The sequence below is a fragment of the Pteropus alecto genome, unplaced genomic scaffold, assembly GCF_000325575.1.
Source record: "Pteropus alecto unplaced genomic scaffold, ASM32557v1 scaffold160, whole genome shotgun sequence".
In the NCBI taxonomy this organism is placed as follows: domain Eukaryota; kingdom Metazoa; phylum Chordata; class Mammalia; order Chiroptera; family Pteropodidae; genus Pteropus; species Pteropus alecto.
In genome coordinates, this window is record NW_006429864.1 from 796695 (window position 1) to 814848 (window position 18154).

The following is an 18154-nucleotide window of genomic DNA, read 5'->3' on the forward strand; positions in this document are numbered from 1 at the left end:
CTTCATAGCTGCTACAGGACCTCCCCCTGTGCCCCCCACCCTTTAAGCCGTGGGTGTTGGGATTCAGAGGCACATTGTGCTGCTGTGTTTGCAGCGAGGCTGGGCACAGGTAGGTGTGTCAAAGCCAGCTGCAGCATACCCTTCATGAGAGACAGAAATAGCCAGGTACAATGGGTGCCTTATTCTGCCCTCATGTCCCTCCCTCTAACAAGGAAGCCTGGACAAAACACCCTCCAAGACATAGCATCCAGGTACACATGGATCCAAGGCCAGAATGTCCTGGGATCGTATCTGGGAGCTGCCCACGATAGGCCTAGGTCCCAGTCTTACTGCTCTGCCTTACCGAGTTCACTCCCTTTGCCCTGGGCCCTTCATACTAGGCGGCAGGTTCCCGGCCCTCAGCTCCACCACCCAGAGCATCCTGAGCACCGCCCACCCACCCATCTTGGTGGTGGAAGGCCTGCAACCTGCCATGCAGAGCAGGTGATCGACCACTGTTCTTGGAGCTAATGATTTCGAATCCTCCCCCCAGCTTCCCCCACGCCACGAGCCAGACCCTGCTGGCCAAATTCAAACAGCAGCATGAAGACAACAGGTACTTCCTCGGCACCCCCGTCATGGAGCCTGCGTTCATCATTCAGCACTTTGCAGGGAAGGTGAAATATCAGATCAAGGTATGTGTTGAGCCTGGGAGACCTGAAAGGTATCATGTGGGTGACCTGGAGGCCCCTTCATATTGGCACTTGCTCTGTCCATCCCCTTTATTAGTCATGCTGGGAGAGCTGCCAGGGTGCTCGGACCCAGCCCTGAACACCCGAGCCCAAATCCGCAGTTTCAAATCCCCAGCCCAAATCCCCAACCCCAAGTCTCCAGCTCCACAGGCAGGAGGAACCACTCTCTTTTATTGTGATGGGCTCCACCCCACCACCAGCCCTTCCAATGCTGGCACTGAGTGACTGCCCACCTCTGCTCCCACCAGGACTTCCGGGAGAAGAACATGGACTACATGCGGCCGGACATTGTGGCGCTCCTGCGGGGCAGTGACAGCTCCTATGTGCGGGAGCTCATCGGCATGGACCCAGTGGCCGTGTTCCGCTGGGCCGTGCTCCGGGCTGCCATCCGGGCCATGGCCGTGCTCCGGGAGGCCGGGCGCCTACGGGCCGAGAGGGCCGAGAAGGCTGCAGGTAGAGGGAAGCCCTGTGTCACCTTCGAGAGGGGGACATTCAGAGTTCGTTTTGAAGTGCACTTTTCAGTGACATTTAGCAATATTCACAATGGTGTGTAGCCACCACCTCCGCCTAGTTCCAGAGCTCTTTCGTTGTCCCAAACAGAAACTACCAGGTGTATAATTTAACCTCATCCTCCTCACAAGGGGGGAAAGTGTGTCTCCGTTTTTCCTTGACAGCCTGAACAACTAAGTAGTTCCTTAGGGCCCTTGAGCCGCAGACGCCAGCTATGTGGCTCTATTTTACGAAGGGCATTGATTAAAAGGAGGACCACAAGGATAGGCCTTTATGAGAAGCAGGAGTAAATGGTGCTGTTTAGGGCTCAGACACCTCAGTTCCCTGTTCTACCCGCATTTGAGTATCAGGCCATGTTTTTAAGATGGGCTCAAGTCAGGATCGCAGCTTCATGAAAAAGACAAAGGCCTTTGAGCTCCAAGTGACCCCACTCCCTAAATCCATCTTATCTGTGTGTCCCTGGCAGGTCTGGGCAGCCCTGGTGCCCGAAGTCCCCTGGGAGAGCTGCATAGAGGAGCCAGCACCCCATCGGAAAAGTTGTACCGGTGAGCGAGACCTTGATTTGTCTCAACCAAAGCCAGTAGGCAGCGGCGTTATTTAAAATGATGTCAGAAGGCCCACACCCTGAGCCCAGGTTGGGGTTGACCTTACTCAGAAGTCACTTGAACCAGAAAGACCCAGAAGCAAACAACATCTGGCTGCCGCTTTCCTACACCCAGAAAGGCAGCCCTCACTTGGTGTGTCATCTGCTTTAGGAACACTTGGGGCAGCTCAGTTTACAAAGAATCCTTTTAATGGCCAGGTTGTGGCCATTGGTGGGTGGGGCCAAGGGGCCACTGGTCCTGCTGAGAGACAGACTTGATTTAAGGGCACTTCCTCTCTCAGCCCAGCCAGCGTGTCCCAAAAGAGGATCTGCTAAGATACTTCATTCACAGTCAGAAACGCTGACACTTCCTTGTTGCACATGAAATGATGTGGGTGTTTTGTGGCCTTTTAGCAATTACCAAGGGCCCTTCACATACCCCAGTTTGTACTGAGTGTAAAAGTGAGCTGGCACGTGCTCCCAGGAAGGTGAGGTGAAAAAGTCCACACACCGTTCAGACATCTGCAGCAATGACAAAGCCAGAAGAGGGACCAGTTGAGCTAGACGAGACAGGCGAAGTGTATTAGCAGTGAGTTCAGCACATGCCAAGGCCCTAGGGTAACCAAGTCCCTGACTTTTTTCTCAAGACTCACAAATGCCTTTTGTAATAAAAACTTCAAGAAATGCATAAAAGCGTGTATATGAAGGTAGAACTAGCACCTGAGTAAGTGGCTGAATGTCATTTTGTCTGAAAGCACGGTGTCTCGATTTCTTGCTTTTAAAAAGGTGTGTTTTTATATCAGCTTTTTCATCCAAAACGGGCAAGCAGGGAAAAAAAAAAACGTGTTCCTCCACCCATTTGTTGGTGGGGGGTTTTGATTTTTTTTTTTTTTCTCCTGCAAAGACTGTAAGTTTGGCCCTTGACGAGCAGTCACTGATGTGATGTCATTTTCCCCAGAGCCATGTCCCCGGGCTGTGGGCCCCACCCCAGGAGAGCATTTAGTTTATACAGATTCTCCCTTTCAGCTGCTCAATGCTAGATTTCTCAGTTGACGGCTCTGAGGAGTTCGATATTAACGCTTTTGAGGACATCTTTGCTTTCTATGAAAGCAAGAAGTAAGTAGAGCGAGGGCCTTCGAACCCAAGACCAGGGAGGCACAACAGAGGAGCCAGCGTCCCGAGGCGCTCAGCGCAGTGTCCAGGGCCAGGAGAGAGGGGGTTAGCAAGCCAAGGGGCTCCAGGTCCTGGCAGGGAGGGGCGCTTTGACCATATTCGGCCAAGTTAGGGGGTTAAGGGCAGAAGCCATGGGCCTTGTCCGGAACCCCGGCCGCTGCACTGACCGCTCAGGGTGTGGAAGTGAATGTGACCGCCCTGTTGTCTTTGCTCCCCGTGCCTCCCTGGAGGGCGAGGGAGTGGAGGTAAGTACGGCCGTCAGGCTCAGGCATGGTGCATGGAACACACAAGGGGCTGCCGGTCGGGGTCTTTCCAGGCCAACTGCCCAGAGCTTAAACATGCATTTGAAATAACTGGAATGAGGTTTTTAAAACAGAAACAAAACAAAAACCTTGAACCTCTCATCCTCATCCTGCAGCTAGTCATTGCTACCTCACTTCCCAAAGTTCTATCAGAGACATTTGTCATGTAGATGTCCTTCACAAATACCCATTTTCAGAGCATTTGATTTTCACCTCTAAGCCATTCTCATTGTCACACATGGGTGTCAGAGTTTGGGCCTAGAAGGGATGCAGACCTGAACCTGAAACCTGAACTTAGAGTCATTGAACAAAACCGAGCTGATAAGATTGAACTCTCTGGGGTAAAGCTCTCCCTCGGCAGTCATGTGCACCATAGGGACTGAGCAGCATCCCTGACCTTCACCCGCCAGATGCCAGTAACGTCTCCCTCTCTTCCTCCTACTCATGACAGCCAAACAGCATCACCCTAGTTGAGAACCCCTGTGTGAATTTGAATTTATTCATCCCAAGGCCTTTCTTGAAGCTGACAAGGAGGCTGACATGTGGCCATAGAATCAAGAGAAACTGATCTGCTTCCCACAGAGAGCCCGCCTTCTATTTTCAGCAGCCCCTTGATGCTTTTCACAGATTCCAAAAGACTCTTCAATATGAGACCTTTTTCAGTGATCTGAGAAACCTCACGTTGCAATATCCATTTGGCCTGAAGCGGCACTCCCAGAGAAGGGGGAGCCTCCTTGGGATGGGGGCCACTCCTGGCCAAACCTCCCCATCTTCTCAGTACAGGAGGGAGAGGCAGTGGTTAGCAGGCTCCCCAAGCTGCATGTTTTGGCTCCAGTGGCCTGGGGACAGTCCTAACTGTGCCAGGGACCCCGAGGTGGCAACCTGCTGCTCTAACTCAGTCTCTTCTCTGTCACTGCGCCCCCCCTCCCCTTCACTCAGCGATTTGCATGATCAAATCATCAAGACCATCAAAGGATTGCCCTGGCAGGGTGAGGACCCCCGTAGGCTTCTCCAGTCCCTCAGTCGGCTCCAGAAACCCCACACCTTCGGCCTGTGAGTGCCCCCAAGGTTGCGGGTGCCCCCCAAAAAGTGCAACGACCGCCTCCCTCGCTCCCGGGACCTGTTAACCTGCTGAATCGGCTGCTACAAATGCTGTGCTCTGTCTTGTAGTTTATTCTCACACCAGCTGTCAGTCAATGGCCGTCATATGCCCACCCCAGGGTCTGCGCTGTGGCCCAAATCCCCGCCGGCTCCCCAGTGCCCAGCACAGCTTCACAGGAACACGCCTCCCACAAAGTGTCTAATTTTCTACCCTAAAACGTGCAGAGCAAGGCTTGCTTCCTTCCCTCCTTTGGCCACTGTGAGCTCATAAAGAAGCCATTGGAAGTAAGGCATGTGATTTTTGGCCCTCCTTTGTGTGGAGAGCGGCGTGATGTGGTAGGAAGGGCCCAGAAGCCACATAAACTGAGTTTGGACCCAGACTCCCTCTTGCTCACTCACCTCATGGCCTGAGTGCTCTGAGCATTTGGTCTCCATCTGCAAAGCAGGGGTGACGATTTTCATACCCATAGTGCCAGGCAGACACTCAGGGCTGGCTGAGGGCACAGCTTGTACCCACAAGGGAGCCAGTTTCCAAATTCGTTTTTATTAGGCCTTATTCTACCCCACGGGGATTAAGATGAAACCTGACACATAGAATCTCACAGCTGCAAATTCTACAGATCTGTGGGGCCCTGTCTCCTCGGCTGGTCTTAAAAATGAGCCAAGCTGCAATTTTTTTTAAACTTTTTTTCTTTTGTTTCCATAGTGTCTGAGAGTGTAGGGACTGTTCCCCCTTCCTTGACCAAAATATCGTCTTTCATTTTTTAACTTTGCTCCAGTGCGAGTCCAAACAGCGCTCCTACCCAGGCCCTATTTCGGTATTTTGCAGGGCAGACCCCTGCCCTGCCACCGGCTCTGTGGGCCTGCTTCAAGTTTGCCAATGTGTAGCAAATAGAGCTGGGATACATGGTGGGTGCTGGAAACTTTCAGGGTCCCTCAAAGCTCCATTCAAGGTATCCCCTTCATTTTGTGAGATCCATCACCTTCCCCATAGCTGGCCCTGCGGAGATGCACGTTCTGCCATGTAGATTACCAGCCCGCCCCCTCCTACTCTCTGGACATCTAGGTGGCCCCCAGACCAGATGCTCCTGCAACCCGGGGAAGTCAGTGTGCACAGACTGTAGCAGAAGCACCCCGCCGGGTCCTTGGAGAGGTGGTGGTGGCTGCCTCGTTGCACTTGTGCGTCTCGACTCTCCGCTCTCTGCTCCTGCTCCGTCTAACCTGCCAAGTGTGGCTTGCTGAACTAACCCAGATCTAGACCCCATGTTCCTTCTGTTCACAAAACCATTTTTAATATTTTGACAGGAAAAGTAAAGGTACCAAACAAAAGCAGATCATTCCGAAGGTAAACACGCGATGCCATCTAATGCCACCTTGCTTTTGCCCGTCTTAGAGCTCCTGGCTCAAGTCATTTTCTGGAAAATTGGGGTGGGGAGGTGGGGCTTTTAACTTCTCTGGCTTCCTTCCTTCTTTTCTCTTTTTTCCCTCTTCCCCCTCCCCCCCCAAAAAAAATGTTACCCGTTGAGATGATTTGGAGGTATCTTTCTTTGGGTTTCTTAGAACCAGAATTTGTACAAGTGAGGCATAGAGGAGAACTCGTATGATAAGCCTAAGAGGGGGCAGAGGAAGGACTAAGCGAGGAGGTACGCTCAGCCTGGTTGATGGGGAGCCCAGAAGCGTGAACAGCACCACAGAGTTTATGCTGCTCAGAGGCAACAGACCCTTCTGCCCTACCCCACATCAGGGGTCTTTAGCCAGGAGCCACTTCCATGGGATGCAACTCCTGGGTGTCCAGAGAGAAGAAATCCTTCAGCTAGGATGGTCCTTCCAGGCAGCCAAGACCCCAGCAGCCAGCCGTGGGTAATATGTTTTCAGGTATTCTGTCTCATTTTCATGTACAGCATGTGGACAGATTATGAAGTTTGTAGGAGAGTAAGAGCAGCCTCTAGTCTGGTCAGCAGAGGAGATTCCCTCACTGGCCACACAGGGTTGGCACTCCTTAGGCTGTGCAGAGGGAAGGCTATGCTCCATGGCCCTTGTCTTCCAGTATCTGGGCTGCGAAAGAGGCTGTAATCAGCCCTCCTGGAGTTGGTGCCGTTCACAAGGCACAGCCCAGGCTCAGTCCCACCAGGCCCACCTACCTCACCCCTACAGCAGCACAGTCCTGAGACAGATCCAAGAGCTGCCACCCCCAGGGTCTTTGTCTTAGCTCCAGGATCAATGCCTCCTGTTGGTGCCCGTTGTGGCCCCAGGAGGGCAGGCCGGACCCTGTGTGTCTGTCCTAGAATCTGCTGGACTCCAAGTCCCTGAAGCTCATCATCAGCATGACCCTGCACGACCGTACCACCAAGTCACTGCTGCACCTGCACAAGAAGAAGAAGCCACCAAGCATCAGCGCCCAGTTCCAGGTGGGTGGCCCAACGTTCATGTGGCTCCACTAAAACAAACATGGGGAGCTGATCATTTACCCAGGATTCCCAAACCTGGCACTGCTTGACATTTGGGGTCAGATGGATCATTCATTCTCCCGGGTAGGGGCCGTCCTGTGCATTGTGGAATGTCGAAAAGCATTGCTGGCCTCCACCCACCCATAGCACTCTCCAGTGGTGGCATCCAAAAAATCTCCAGATATTGTGAAATGCGCCTGGGAGGATAGAATGACCCCTGCTTAAGAACCACCAAGTTAAAAAATATCTCGAGTCAGCATGTGAATTAATGTAACTACTGAGCTGTGACCTTAGGTCATGTTTCCCTTTTTCCCCCTGGCTGCCAGGAAGCTTAGGGATACTTTTTTTTAGGGGTTCTAGTAGCTGCTGACCCTCACCATTAGGTTCTTTATTCCTCCTTTTCCTCAGTCAGAGTCTTCTGTTTCCACCTCGGCTTTTTTTTTTTTTCTTTTTTTTTTTTAATTACAATTACCTTATTTAGGGGCTCACACAAATCCTTTTTGGAAACAGTAGGCCAGAGACCAAAATCATGGCATCCATGGTCTTTTCTTAGCTGACAAGTGTTTTAAATCCCCAGAAGGAGTTTATCTGGTCTGGCTCCCTACCCCACCCCACCTTCCATGTGAAGCAAAGATGAGGTCTGAGCAACCCTGGGAAGATGGTGGCCTTTAGGCACAGGGACACCACAGCTTACTCAGTGGCTCCCTGGGGTAGCACAGCTTCCAATCAGAATGTCCCTCTGTACCCTCCCATGTCCCACATCAGCACAGTCTCCCTGGTGGTGCAGGCAGGTGACCTGGACCCCCTCCCACAGAGAGGCATGGCTCGGGAGGTCCCAGAAGAACACCTTTCTCTTTCCCCAGACATCCCTTAACAAGCTCCTGGAGGCGCTGGGGAATGCAGAGCCCTTCTTCATCCGCTGCATTCGCTCCAACGCTGAGAAGGTGAGGGGCTCCTGCATCCCGAGGAGGTGAAGGCCAAGGTCAGGTGGTCACAGGGTTGCTGGGGTTGGCGCAGGGCCTCAAAGAACTGAGTGTTCACAACTGTTTGGCGTGCCATGGCCAGCGGGGGACAAGGGGGTCAGCAGGAGGCAACAAGGGCAGCCATGAGCGGGGACGTCCTCTGGAATGTAGAGGGGCCCCAGAGAAGGTTTGCTCGAGGAGGGACAGGTCAGGGTTGCTCTTTAGATACAACCCAAAAACAGGCAGTACAGAATGCACCAGAAGGGAGGGATTGAGGTTGTACAGCAGGAGCACAGAGCCCAATGCTCATCCAGAAGTTTCTGGAAAGACAGAGCACTGAGCGGCCCTTGCTCTGCTTCTTTCATCCCAGTGATCCACTGGGACTTTAGTGGGGGCCATATGGGATCTGGACTTCCTCTCTAGTGCAAGTGAAACCTGGGCAGGGGACCCTGGTGGCTCTGTTTTCTCCACCCCTTTATCTCTACTCTTTCTGTTGCCCTGGCTCGCCCTGCTCCTGGGACGCTCTGACGATGACCAGTCTGCCTTCTCCTGGCAAGTTCCACAGCTTCTGCCCACTCAGCAAGGACCTTAAGTCTTGTCCTCTCCTCTTCTCCCTTCCCACCTCCCACTTCCCCGAGTACTGTCTCAGAGAAGGTCTCTAGCCCCCATTCCTTTGGCAGCAGAATCTGGCCCCTCTTCTTCCACTAGAGATTTCTCCACTTTGGGCAACTGGAAACACTCCATCAGCACCTGTTCTGGGCAGGGGCTGTGCCAGCAGGTGTTTTTTGCCATGGGGTTGGGGGCACCCTGTGTGTTATAGGGTGTTGAGCAGCATCCCTGGCCTCAAGAGCCCATTAGATACCAGAAACACCTGCTGCCCAGTCATGACGACCCCCTCCCCATGCCATTCTCTCCCCTCCATTCACTTAAAATAACACCCACCAGCGTGGAGGCCAGGCCCCTGAGCTCCAGGCTTGGAGCCCCCTGAACCAGCATCATTCCTAGCCCCTCCTCCTTGTCATTCCTACAGCAGGTATCTCCCTACATCCCTGTCAGCCCCTCAGCCTCCCACTCCTTCTCTGGGCCTTCACTCAGCTTTTCTCACCTTCCTCAGCCCTCAGCACTCAGCCCAGGGTCCCCTCTCCTGTGATACCTCCAAGTGGCCCCAGTAGGATTCGCCCCCTTTATGCATCCGTGTGGCTCCCATGCCCAGAGTATCTCTCTATCAAATCCTTAGTACTTACCTCGACACCTGACAGTACGAGTGGGACCTTAGGAAAGAACTCTTTGTAGCACATCATCTTGGATTAGGGTAAGAAGTAGCGTCTGTCTCCTTTACACCAGGGATTAGATCAGATGCCAGGCTTTCTAGAAAAGACGAGTGCCCCGAGCATCGCTGCTGACTGGTTTCGTCTCTTCATTCCAAAAAGAACGTCTAGAGCAAGGAAAAGTGGATCTTCAGGTGCACACAGCTGCTGTGCAGGGAACAGTCCCAGACCGGCCAGGGCCCACATGTGTGCCCAGACCATGTCCATTTCTAGAATCCTGTGGGACCTTGTTTCACAGCTCCCAATCTCCAGCCACCTGTAGGCTTGGGCACCTGCCCTGATCACTCACATGCCGTTTCAGAGAGAGCTGTGCTTTGACGAGGAGCTGGTGCTGCAGCAGCTGCGCTACACGGGCATGCTGGAGACCGTGCGGATCCGGAGATCGGGCTACAGTGCCAAGTACACATTCCAGGTAGGCCGAACGTGTGTGGCTGCCCGTGATACAACTGGGGGTCAGCCACCTCCCTCTTCCAGAGAGAGCACGGCTCTGGAAGATAAACCTAGCAGGTTACCTTATGCCAAGGCTTCTCTGCCTGGCACCTCTGGCATTTGTACCAGATCATTCTCTGTCAGAGAGGGGGCGAGTTTCCTCAGAAGAGGTAGCTGGACCCAAGCCAAGCCTTGAAGGATACGGAGATGTGGAACCAAGTCAGGATGAGGGATTTGCGCCAGCAGATCCCTGCACAGCTCTGCTCTTTATTGAGCACCTTCTGTGATAGACACTTTTATACCCAACTCTTTTATTCTGCCAAGCAGCAGCAAGGAGGTCCTGGTTTCTATTTTCTCAGTATGGAAACTGAGGCCCAGGGAGGTGACGACCTCCGCAATGGCTCCCCAGATAGTCTCAAAGCACGAGGGATCATTAATAACCTCAAATTGTTGAAGACTAAATTGCTAGAGTAGTTTCTCAGTCTCAGTACCATTGTCACATGGGGCTGAGTCATTCGCTGGCACCAGCTGTTTAGTGCTTGAGTGGGCACTGGCCCCAAAACCAAAGGTGGCAAAACCTGGTCTCTGTTCAAGCTTACCCTTATGGCCTTGGGAACTTGGCTTCATCGTGGCATGTCTCTCTTATCCACAGAATGCTAATATTATCTTTCTCACTCTATATAAATAGGAAAGGCAAAAATTACAGAAAAGGGAGAAAATACTGATGCGTTTTACCAATGCGTGGCTCTTAAAATTTGACATACTTGTTGACTTAAACAGCACATATCTCCAGCTATGGTCCAGCGCGCTAGTGAGCTATAGACTATGAGCCCCCCAAGGGTGGCCCCATCTCCCAGGCATTGCCCCCCAACAGTGCATGCACCCCACAAGCCCACAATAGCCACTCACCAACTGACTGAAAGATCCAGTGCTCTGTATCGGCGACCGTCTTTCTTAAGTTTTAGACTTTTCAGAATGTCCGAGATTTTAGTGTCGTCAACACTGATCATGTCAGACCAAGTTTTGGCTTCAGAAACTCGGCTTGACGAGGGGACTGCCATAGCCCCGTCTCCTTGTCAGTGGTGGGAACATTCACTTGGATTCTCTTTCTTCTGCCAAATTCACCCAGGATTTCACAGAGCAGTTCCAGGTGCTACTACCCAAGAACGCCCAGCCCTGCAGGGAGGTCATCTCTGCCCTGCTGGAGAAGATGAACGTAGACAAAAGGAGCTACCAGATTGGGAAGACCAAGGTCCGCATTCCCACCACTCCGGGTGGCTGCAAACCTGTATCCTGCCTTCCGTCGTACACAGGGTCCTCCCATGGCCCAAGGCCCTGGGTCACAGGCTGAAAAATAAGAGGCTCTGCTGAGGAAGTGCATTCGTTGGGGCCTAGCATGTTATTTCTCCATGGAAGGCAGAAATATGCACCTTTGGGATTGGGCTCAGGCATCAAGCCTGTTTCTCATTTTCTCACATGCAGGCTACACCATTCCACAGGGTGTTCAGGGGCTATCAGTAACCGTTGTGGTGTCTGGCAGGTTTCCTCCACTCATTTTCCCTCCAGAACTGTCTCCCACCTCTGGGGGTGTGTCAGTTGCTTCTTGTCCAACAAGTGCCGAGGTCAGCTGTCTTATGGCTTCACCTAACGTGAAAAACCCCTTCATGGCTCCCCAACACATTAGGGTTACCATGTGACCCAACAATTCTACTCCTAGTATTGACCCGAAAGTACTAAAAACAGGTGTTCAAACAAATCCTTGTACACGCATGTTAATAGCATCACTAGCCACAATAGCCAAAAGGTAGATACAACCCAAGTGTCCATGAGCTGTTGAATAGATGAACAAAATGTGGTCCATCCACACAGTGAAATATTGCTCAGCCCTGATTCATGCTACAGCATAGATGAACCTTGAAAACATTACACTGAGTGAAAGAAACCAGACACAAAAGGCCATATAGCATACAATTCTATTTAGTTGAAATATCTAGAATAAGCAAATTCATAGGGACAGCAGATTAGCAATTGCCAGGAGCTGGTGGAGGATGAATGGGGAGTGACTGCTCATAGAGACGGGATCTCTTTTGGGGGTGATGATCTGGAACTAGACAGAGGTGGTGGTTGCATTTAGAACATTGTGAATGTTCTAAATACCACGGAATTGTTCACTTTAAATGGTTAATTTCACATTATGTGATTTGCATCTCAGTACATGTCAAAAAACACTCCACTTAGGTCAGTCAGCACACCAGCTTGATCGCATTCATTCCCAGGGTGGCTGTGCAGAGCTCCTGGACCCAAGGGTTCTGGGGACCTCGCTGATCCCTCCTGTGCCTGCGCCCACCAGGTTTTCCTGAAAGAGACGGAGCGACAGGCACTGCAGGAGACGCTGCACCGGGAGGTTGTGCGGAAGATCCTGCTCCTGCAGAGCTGGTTTCGGATGGTGCTGGAACGTCGGCACTTCTTGCAGATGAGGCGGGCAGCAGCCACCATCCAGGTACTGTGTGGGCTGATGGGCTGGGGTATAGGGGTGGCTCACGCATGGCCTCTGAACGCCTTTTCTGCTCTGCTGTCAGGCCTGCTGGAGATCCTACCGTGTCAGGCGGGCTCTGGAGAGGACACAGGCGGCCGTGTACCTCCAAGCCACATGGAGGGGCTACAGGCAGCGGGCAGCCTACCAACGCCAGAGACAAATCATCATCCACCTGCAGAGCCTCTGCCGGGGACACCTGCAGCGCAGGAGGTGAACAGAACAGGGTCCTACTCCCTAGAATGTTCCAGAAGCCAGAAAGTTCACTCACCTAAAAGCTGCCTGAGATATGGGCAGAACTGTCAGAATGTCATTCTGGACACAAAGAGGCTGGGAAAGGGATGGCAGGAATCCAGCTACCTGGGTACATAGGTCCCAGAGAGACGCCCCAGGGCTGGTGGGCGGTGCTTATGGCAAAGCCTCAGGTCGCCGTCAGCCACACTCAGTCCCCACCAGGGACCCCTGCACCCGCCTACTCCAGGCCAGTCAGTAGAATACCTGGATTTAAAAGGAGTGGGTTCAGGCCGCTCCGGGCCAGCCCACAGGGGGCTCCCCTTCCACCACACTCACATGGAGCTTAGGCATCTGCCAGGTCAGGGATCCCAAAGGAATTGAGGAGTCGCTTAACAGATTTCTCCCACAACAGAACTAATAAATGTACCCCTGAACTAGCCAAGCGGACCCAGGGCAGAGGTGGCCGAGGATGGGCCACCCCTCTGTATTCCCCTTTCCTGGCTGAGGAGGTCCCACCTTGCCAGAAGCATCTCAGTGCCAGAGATGACACCTGTACCCCCCCACCCCAGCCCACAAACAGCATGGGGATCCCACCAGAGCATGGCTCAGAGGCCTCCAACACCCTGGGTGGATTCTGGGATCTGTAGGACATTTGTTTCTGAACCCAGCTCCTCTACTCTCCTTATATCAGCTTCCGCCAGATGGTTGCAGAGAAGCAGAAGGCAGAAGAGAGGGCGAGGGAAGCCCAGCAAGCCACGAGCGAAGAAACTGCCTCGGGTGGGCTGGGTCCAGAACCGTCAGAGGACAGCAAGCATTCAGCCCTGGAGCCCAAGATGTGGCTGAGCCATGAGCCCCCAGCAGAGAGCTCCCACCCCAAGGAGGAGAGCCCCACCCCTGAGAAGTTTCTCCCACCCCAGAAAAACGCCACCGAAAGTCATGAGAAAGTGTCCAGCAGCCGGGAGAAGCGCGAGTCTCGGAGGCAGAGGGGGCTGGAGCACGTGGAACTCCAGAACAGACACATGCAGTCATGTAAGGATGAGAACGCCCTCAGAGAACCTTCTGGAATAATCGCCCTGGATCAGGAGGAGGGCCTCCCCGAAGACAGAAAGGAGAGCAGAGAAGATGAAGCCCCCTCAGACACAGGGACAGAAACAGAGAACTCTGCTCCTGAAAAGCAGCCCAAGGGGCCTCCACAAGCCACACCAGCCTGCCAGGTCCCCGCAGAAACCCCTCAGGCACCCCAGGGCCGAGTGGAACGGCCCACCAGCCTGGCCTTGGACAGCAAGGTTGGCACACTGGCCCCCAGCCTTACCCCCGAGAGCCCCCAGGACAAGAGCAAGCCAAGTGGTGGCCCAAGGGCACAGGACAGGCCTGAGAGCCCCGGAGGCTCCACCCAAATCCAGCGGTACCGAGACCCAGCCTCCGAGAGGCTGGCCAGTGCTGTAGAGCTATGGCGGGGTAAGAACCGGACAGCTGCCAGCCCCAGCGCCATGCTGAGCCAGTCCCTGGACCTTAGCGAGCGGCACCGGGCCGTGGGGCCCACTCTCACACCCACAGAGTAAGCCCTACACCCTCCTTTGTCTGAGCACAGTGGGTGGGCAGGGCAGGGGACATATAGTCAAAGGCCTGGCCTCAGGACCACCCTCACATGACATCTTCTAGGGCTGGCTTATTCTCTGCATGGGGCCATCCCATGAACTGTGGGGTGCAGGTATCCCCAAAACACATGAGCAGCTCTGTGCCCAAGAGCTGACACCAGGTGTGTGGGGCCCTGAGGAGGGAGAGAGGGATCTGGCAAGGATGAGCCACCTGCCTGGTGTCGCCCTGCTGGGGTCTGGCTGGAATGCTGAACCCTAGGGGCTCCCACTAAAACAAGCTGTGTTCACTCAAAAAGCCCCTGGCCTGGTGGAAGGAGGCCGGTTAAAAGCCCCACTCTCCACCCTGCCTGGATCTCGGTTTCCTCATCAGTGAATGAGGGTGACTGAGAACTGGCCTGTTGTCCCAGAGGCCCACTTGGCCAAAGGACAGAGTGGAGGAAGACTCTGGCTTCTGCGAGGGCAGGCACCCGAGGTCGGCTCACTCTCTGGGTAGATCCGTTCTGTGCATGCGGTGTACAGAGTAGCAGCCCCAGTCTCCACTCACCAGATGCCAGTAGAATTACCCTCTGGATATGACAACCAAAACATCTCTGAATTCTTTCTTGTCGATCAAAGCCACATTTCTGTGATCTCACAGGGAGAGGCGCATTTCATTATCCACCAGCGACGTCTCCAGGCTCCTCCCGGCCCCTGCTCAGGCCAAGTCTCAGGTAAAGCTCCAAGCTGCAGCTCTCTCCCTTCAGGGTCCAACTTGCTTCTGCCCAAAGGGCAGCTTTAGAGAGAAGGGGAGTCAGTGGATAGAGTGCACAGTGACACAGGGACCCTTTGCTTTCTTCCCATGAAGCCACCTGCATTTGCTTACCCAGCCTCATTCTCTCGCAGCCTCTTTCAGACAGCATAGATGGCGAGCCCAGCATGAAGAAGCCAGTCATCCAGAAGAAGAAGTCAAGCGATGTGTCCACCGGCACAGACGCAGGGCTATCCCCAGGTTCCCAGGCCGACTCTAAGTGAGTGTGGAGTTCGGGTGGGCTTGAGCCACCACAGGATACTCAGGGCCCCTGCCAGGGCCTTCAGTCTCCGAGCGGTCTCGTCTCCTAAACCGACGGCATTTACAAAGCTGAGTTGGACAGACATTTGCTCAGTAGCAGTTCCATGACAAGAGGCCCACATGGAGCCTGGGTCCTGGCCACATGAGGGTAAAATGATTCCACTGAACCTTAGAGCCAATCTGGGTCACCTCTTCTGGGTCCAGACAGACAAGTTCCATTTGGCTTTTTATGGACTCAGAACCAGATCTCCCGTCCCTACCTCCAGCAACTCTTTCTGGGTCCTCAGAAAATCTAGGCTCTATTCCCAGAAGCTCCCCCAAGTGCTACAGATGGGTCCTTTCCAGAGCAGAGAAATTGGCCATGGGACAAGGGAGCTGTGATCCAGAAAGGCTGAGGAAGGTGAAGAATGGGCTGTGGTGGGAGACAGAGAGCCCCCCACTGCGGGGCAACCCCACCCCCAAAGCAAAGAACCACAAACAGGGTTGCTTCAAACAACAGAAGTGTATTCTCTCATAATCCTGGAGGCCAGAAGTCTGAAATACAGGTGTCACAGGACCACACTTCCTTCAGAGACTCGAGGGGAGCATCCTTCCTGCCTCTTCCAGGTTCTGGAGGCTCCAGGAGTCCTTGGCTTATAGACGCATCATTCAGTCTCTGCCTTCATCGTCACATGAACTTCTTCTCTCCTGTATCTTCTCTTTTTCTGTTTTTTGTAAGGATACTTGTCACTGAATTTAGGGCCCATCTGGGTAATTCAGGATGATCTCCTTGAGATCTTTCACTTAGTGTCATAGTCCATTCGGCCACTATAAGATAATACCACAGAATGAGCAGCTTAAACAATGGGCAACAGGCGTTTAGTTCTTGCTGTTCTGGAGGCTGGAAGTCTGAGATCAAGAGTGCCAAGTAGATGTGGTGTCCAATGAGAATTCACTTCCTGGTTCTTATACAGCATCTGCTCTTTCGTCCTCACATAGCAGAAGAGGCTAGGGTGCACTCTCTGGGGTCTCTCATAAAGGGCACTAATCCCGATCATGAGGGCTCCACCCTCATGATCTAATCACCTCGCAGAGGCCCCACTACCTAATATCATACATTGGGAGTTAGAGGCTAGGGTCTCTCATAAAGGGCACTAATCCCGTTCATGAGGGTTCCACCCTCATGATCTACTCACCTCCCAAAGGCCCCACTACCTAATATCATACATTGGGAGTTAGGCTGCAGCATATAAATTTGGGGAGATATACACAGTCTATAGTTTTTGGTCATATCTGTAAAGACCCTTTTCCCAAATAAGATCATGCTCATGAGGTTTAGCACATAGCTTCTTGGGGGCCACCATTCACCCCACCACATACACCCAGTAGCCACAGTGCATGATTCAGTATTTATTCTTTGTGATTTTTTTTCCTAATCTTGTGCCATAAAAACACATGAAGGAGTGGTTTTATTTACTTTTTATATGAAAATGATGTTAACTCAGCATCTTGCTTTTTCACCTGACTCCTCATCAGTTCACTCAAATTGACCTTATTTTTAGTAGCATCCAGTTCCACTGATAAGAAAGAAAAGTGTTATTTCTCTCCTTATGGTAAGATGACCCTTTCTATGGCCTCACATCTGTTTTTCATTTCATGAGGCTTAAACTAAACCCCTTATTTTCTCCTTCAGGCCCACATTTATAAGACTTTTCCTGCATAAGAACAAGGATAAAAAGGGTAGTCTAGAGGGTGTGGAGGAGACGGAGAATGCGATCCCTGGGCACGCCATGCTGGAAGCCACCACCATGAAGAAGAATCTAGAAGGTTGGTCACCCGCAGCCTCAGGGACGGACAGCAGAGCTACTGGGGTCCCTGAGGATGTGCCCCATCCCCAGGTGGGGCCTTGGGTACATGGCTTCAGACCCAGTCCCCACCCCTGGGGGCACTTTGTGGCCGTGGACCCCCGTGCACAGCCATACAGGGTCCTGGTTCTCTGTGTTTGTGACCACGCCTCAAGAGGCTGACCAGCATCCTGCCCTCGACAGCCACTCCTTCTCCCCTACAGCCCCCTCCAGCCAGCAGCACCGCCACACTGCGGGCGAGAAGCACACCAAGGAGCTGGGAGGCAAAGGGAAGAAAAACCGAAACCTCAAAATTGGCAGAATCACAGTGTCAGAGAAATGGCGGGAGTCAGTGTTCCGCAAGATCACCAACGCCAATGAGCTCAAGTACCTGGATGAGTTCCTACTCAACAAGGTGGGCCTGCGGCGGGATGGGGGCATACACTACGGGGGCGAAGGTTGCGAGTCTTCAGACCTGGGCCTCCCCAGGAGGGCCATCACCACCCAGCAGTCTTCTGAATCGCCACATCACAGCTCTTAGCAGACCGGGAACAGAAAGTCCAGGTGTACAGTTCCAACACACAGAAAATTCTAGAAACCTGACACTTGTTCCTAAGTTTGACATCAACTCGTTTTCTGTAAAACCCAGCCTGGGCTCACATGAGACCATTTGTAACCCACATTCCTCTCAGTCGGCACAGATAGAGTTGTCACTCAGTATCTGAAGGGGATTGATTCCAGGACCCCTGCGGATGCTCAGAATCTGAGAACGCTCAAGTTCCTCATGTCTGCACACAGGCTGCAGCAGGGTATGCTGACACATTGCTCATGCGGACTCAACATTAGTGTTTGATGTGCAGCAATTTCAAGTTTTGCTTTTTGGAACTTTCTGGAGGTTTTTTTTCCCCGATACTTTCGATCTGTGATTAGAAGACACTTCTGTTATCTCGCAATGACCCTTGGAGATGGTTGCCCCACTTTCTCACACACTAGAGGAAACAGAAACACCAAGATCCAGAATAACCTTCCAGGCAGGGCGCTGGACACACCTGCATCCCACCAGGCTGCCTCTAGGTCAGCAGCATCGCCGTGGCTCAGCCGTGGCCGTGTACTTACTTTATTTAGAATAAGCTATTAAAATGCATCGGATCTTGTGGCCAATACTGATTGAGCACTTACTGTGTACAGCAGAGGTGAATAAGCCACAGCCTGTGTTTATGGTGTTCACGGCCCCGGCTACAGTCAGTTCCACAGCAGGATTTGGGAGCTTCCCAGAGGGGCAGCAAGGGATCCTGCAAGGGTGGACGTGTTGTGAAATGACCAAGCCATTCACGCTTGTCCTGTGGCATGGC

At 52.8% G+C, this 18154-nt stretch overlaps 1 protein-coding gene across 7 annotated transcripts in view; it reads left to right on the plus strand.

The window, feature by feature from the left end:
- The window catches only part of MYO9B (myosin IXB), a 64149-nt gene that overhangs the window by 37471 nt on the left and 8524 nt on the right, over positions 1 to 18154 (plus strand). For 3 of the 7 annotated variants that reach the window (XM_006904262.3, XM_006904263.3, XM_006904266.3), the window contains exons 11-27: positions 533 to 674; positions 980 to 1184; positions 1708 to 1786; positions 2851 to 2940; positions 4239 to 4352; positions 5706 to 5745; positions 6686 to 6808; positions 7711 to 7791; positions 9439 to 9549; positions 10696 to 10818; positions 11917 to 12066; positions 12146 to 12312; positions 13025 to 13891; positions 14569 to 14641; positions 14814 to 14938; positions 16652 to 16785; positions 17027 to 17217. In XM_006904262.3, coding sequence (XP_006904324.1) covers positions 533 to 674; positions 980 to 1184; positions 1708 to 1786; positions 2851 to 2940; positions 4239 to 4352; positions 5706 to 5745; positions 6686 to 6808; positions 7711 to 7791; positions 9439 to 9549; positions 10696 to 10818; positions 11917 to 12066; positions 12146 to 12312; positions 13025 to 13891; positions 14569 to 14641; positions 14814 to 14938; positions 16652 to 16785; positions 17027 to 17217 — 2815 coding nt within the window. The remainder of the gene's footprint in view (positions 1 to 532; positions 675 to 979; positions 1185 to 1707; positions 1787 to 2850; positions 2941 to 4238; positions 4353 to 5705; positions 5746 to 6685; positions 6809 to 7710; positions 7792 to 9438; positions 9550 to 10695; positions 10819 to 11916; positions 12067 to 12145; positions 12313 to 13024; positions 13892 to 14568; positions 14642 to 14813; positions 14939 to 16651; positions 16786 to 17026; positions 17218 to 18154) is intronic. The other 4 variants (XM_006904264.3, XM_015586669.2, XM_006904265.3 and 1 more) reach the window with 3 other exon arrangements.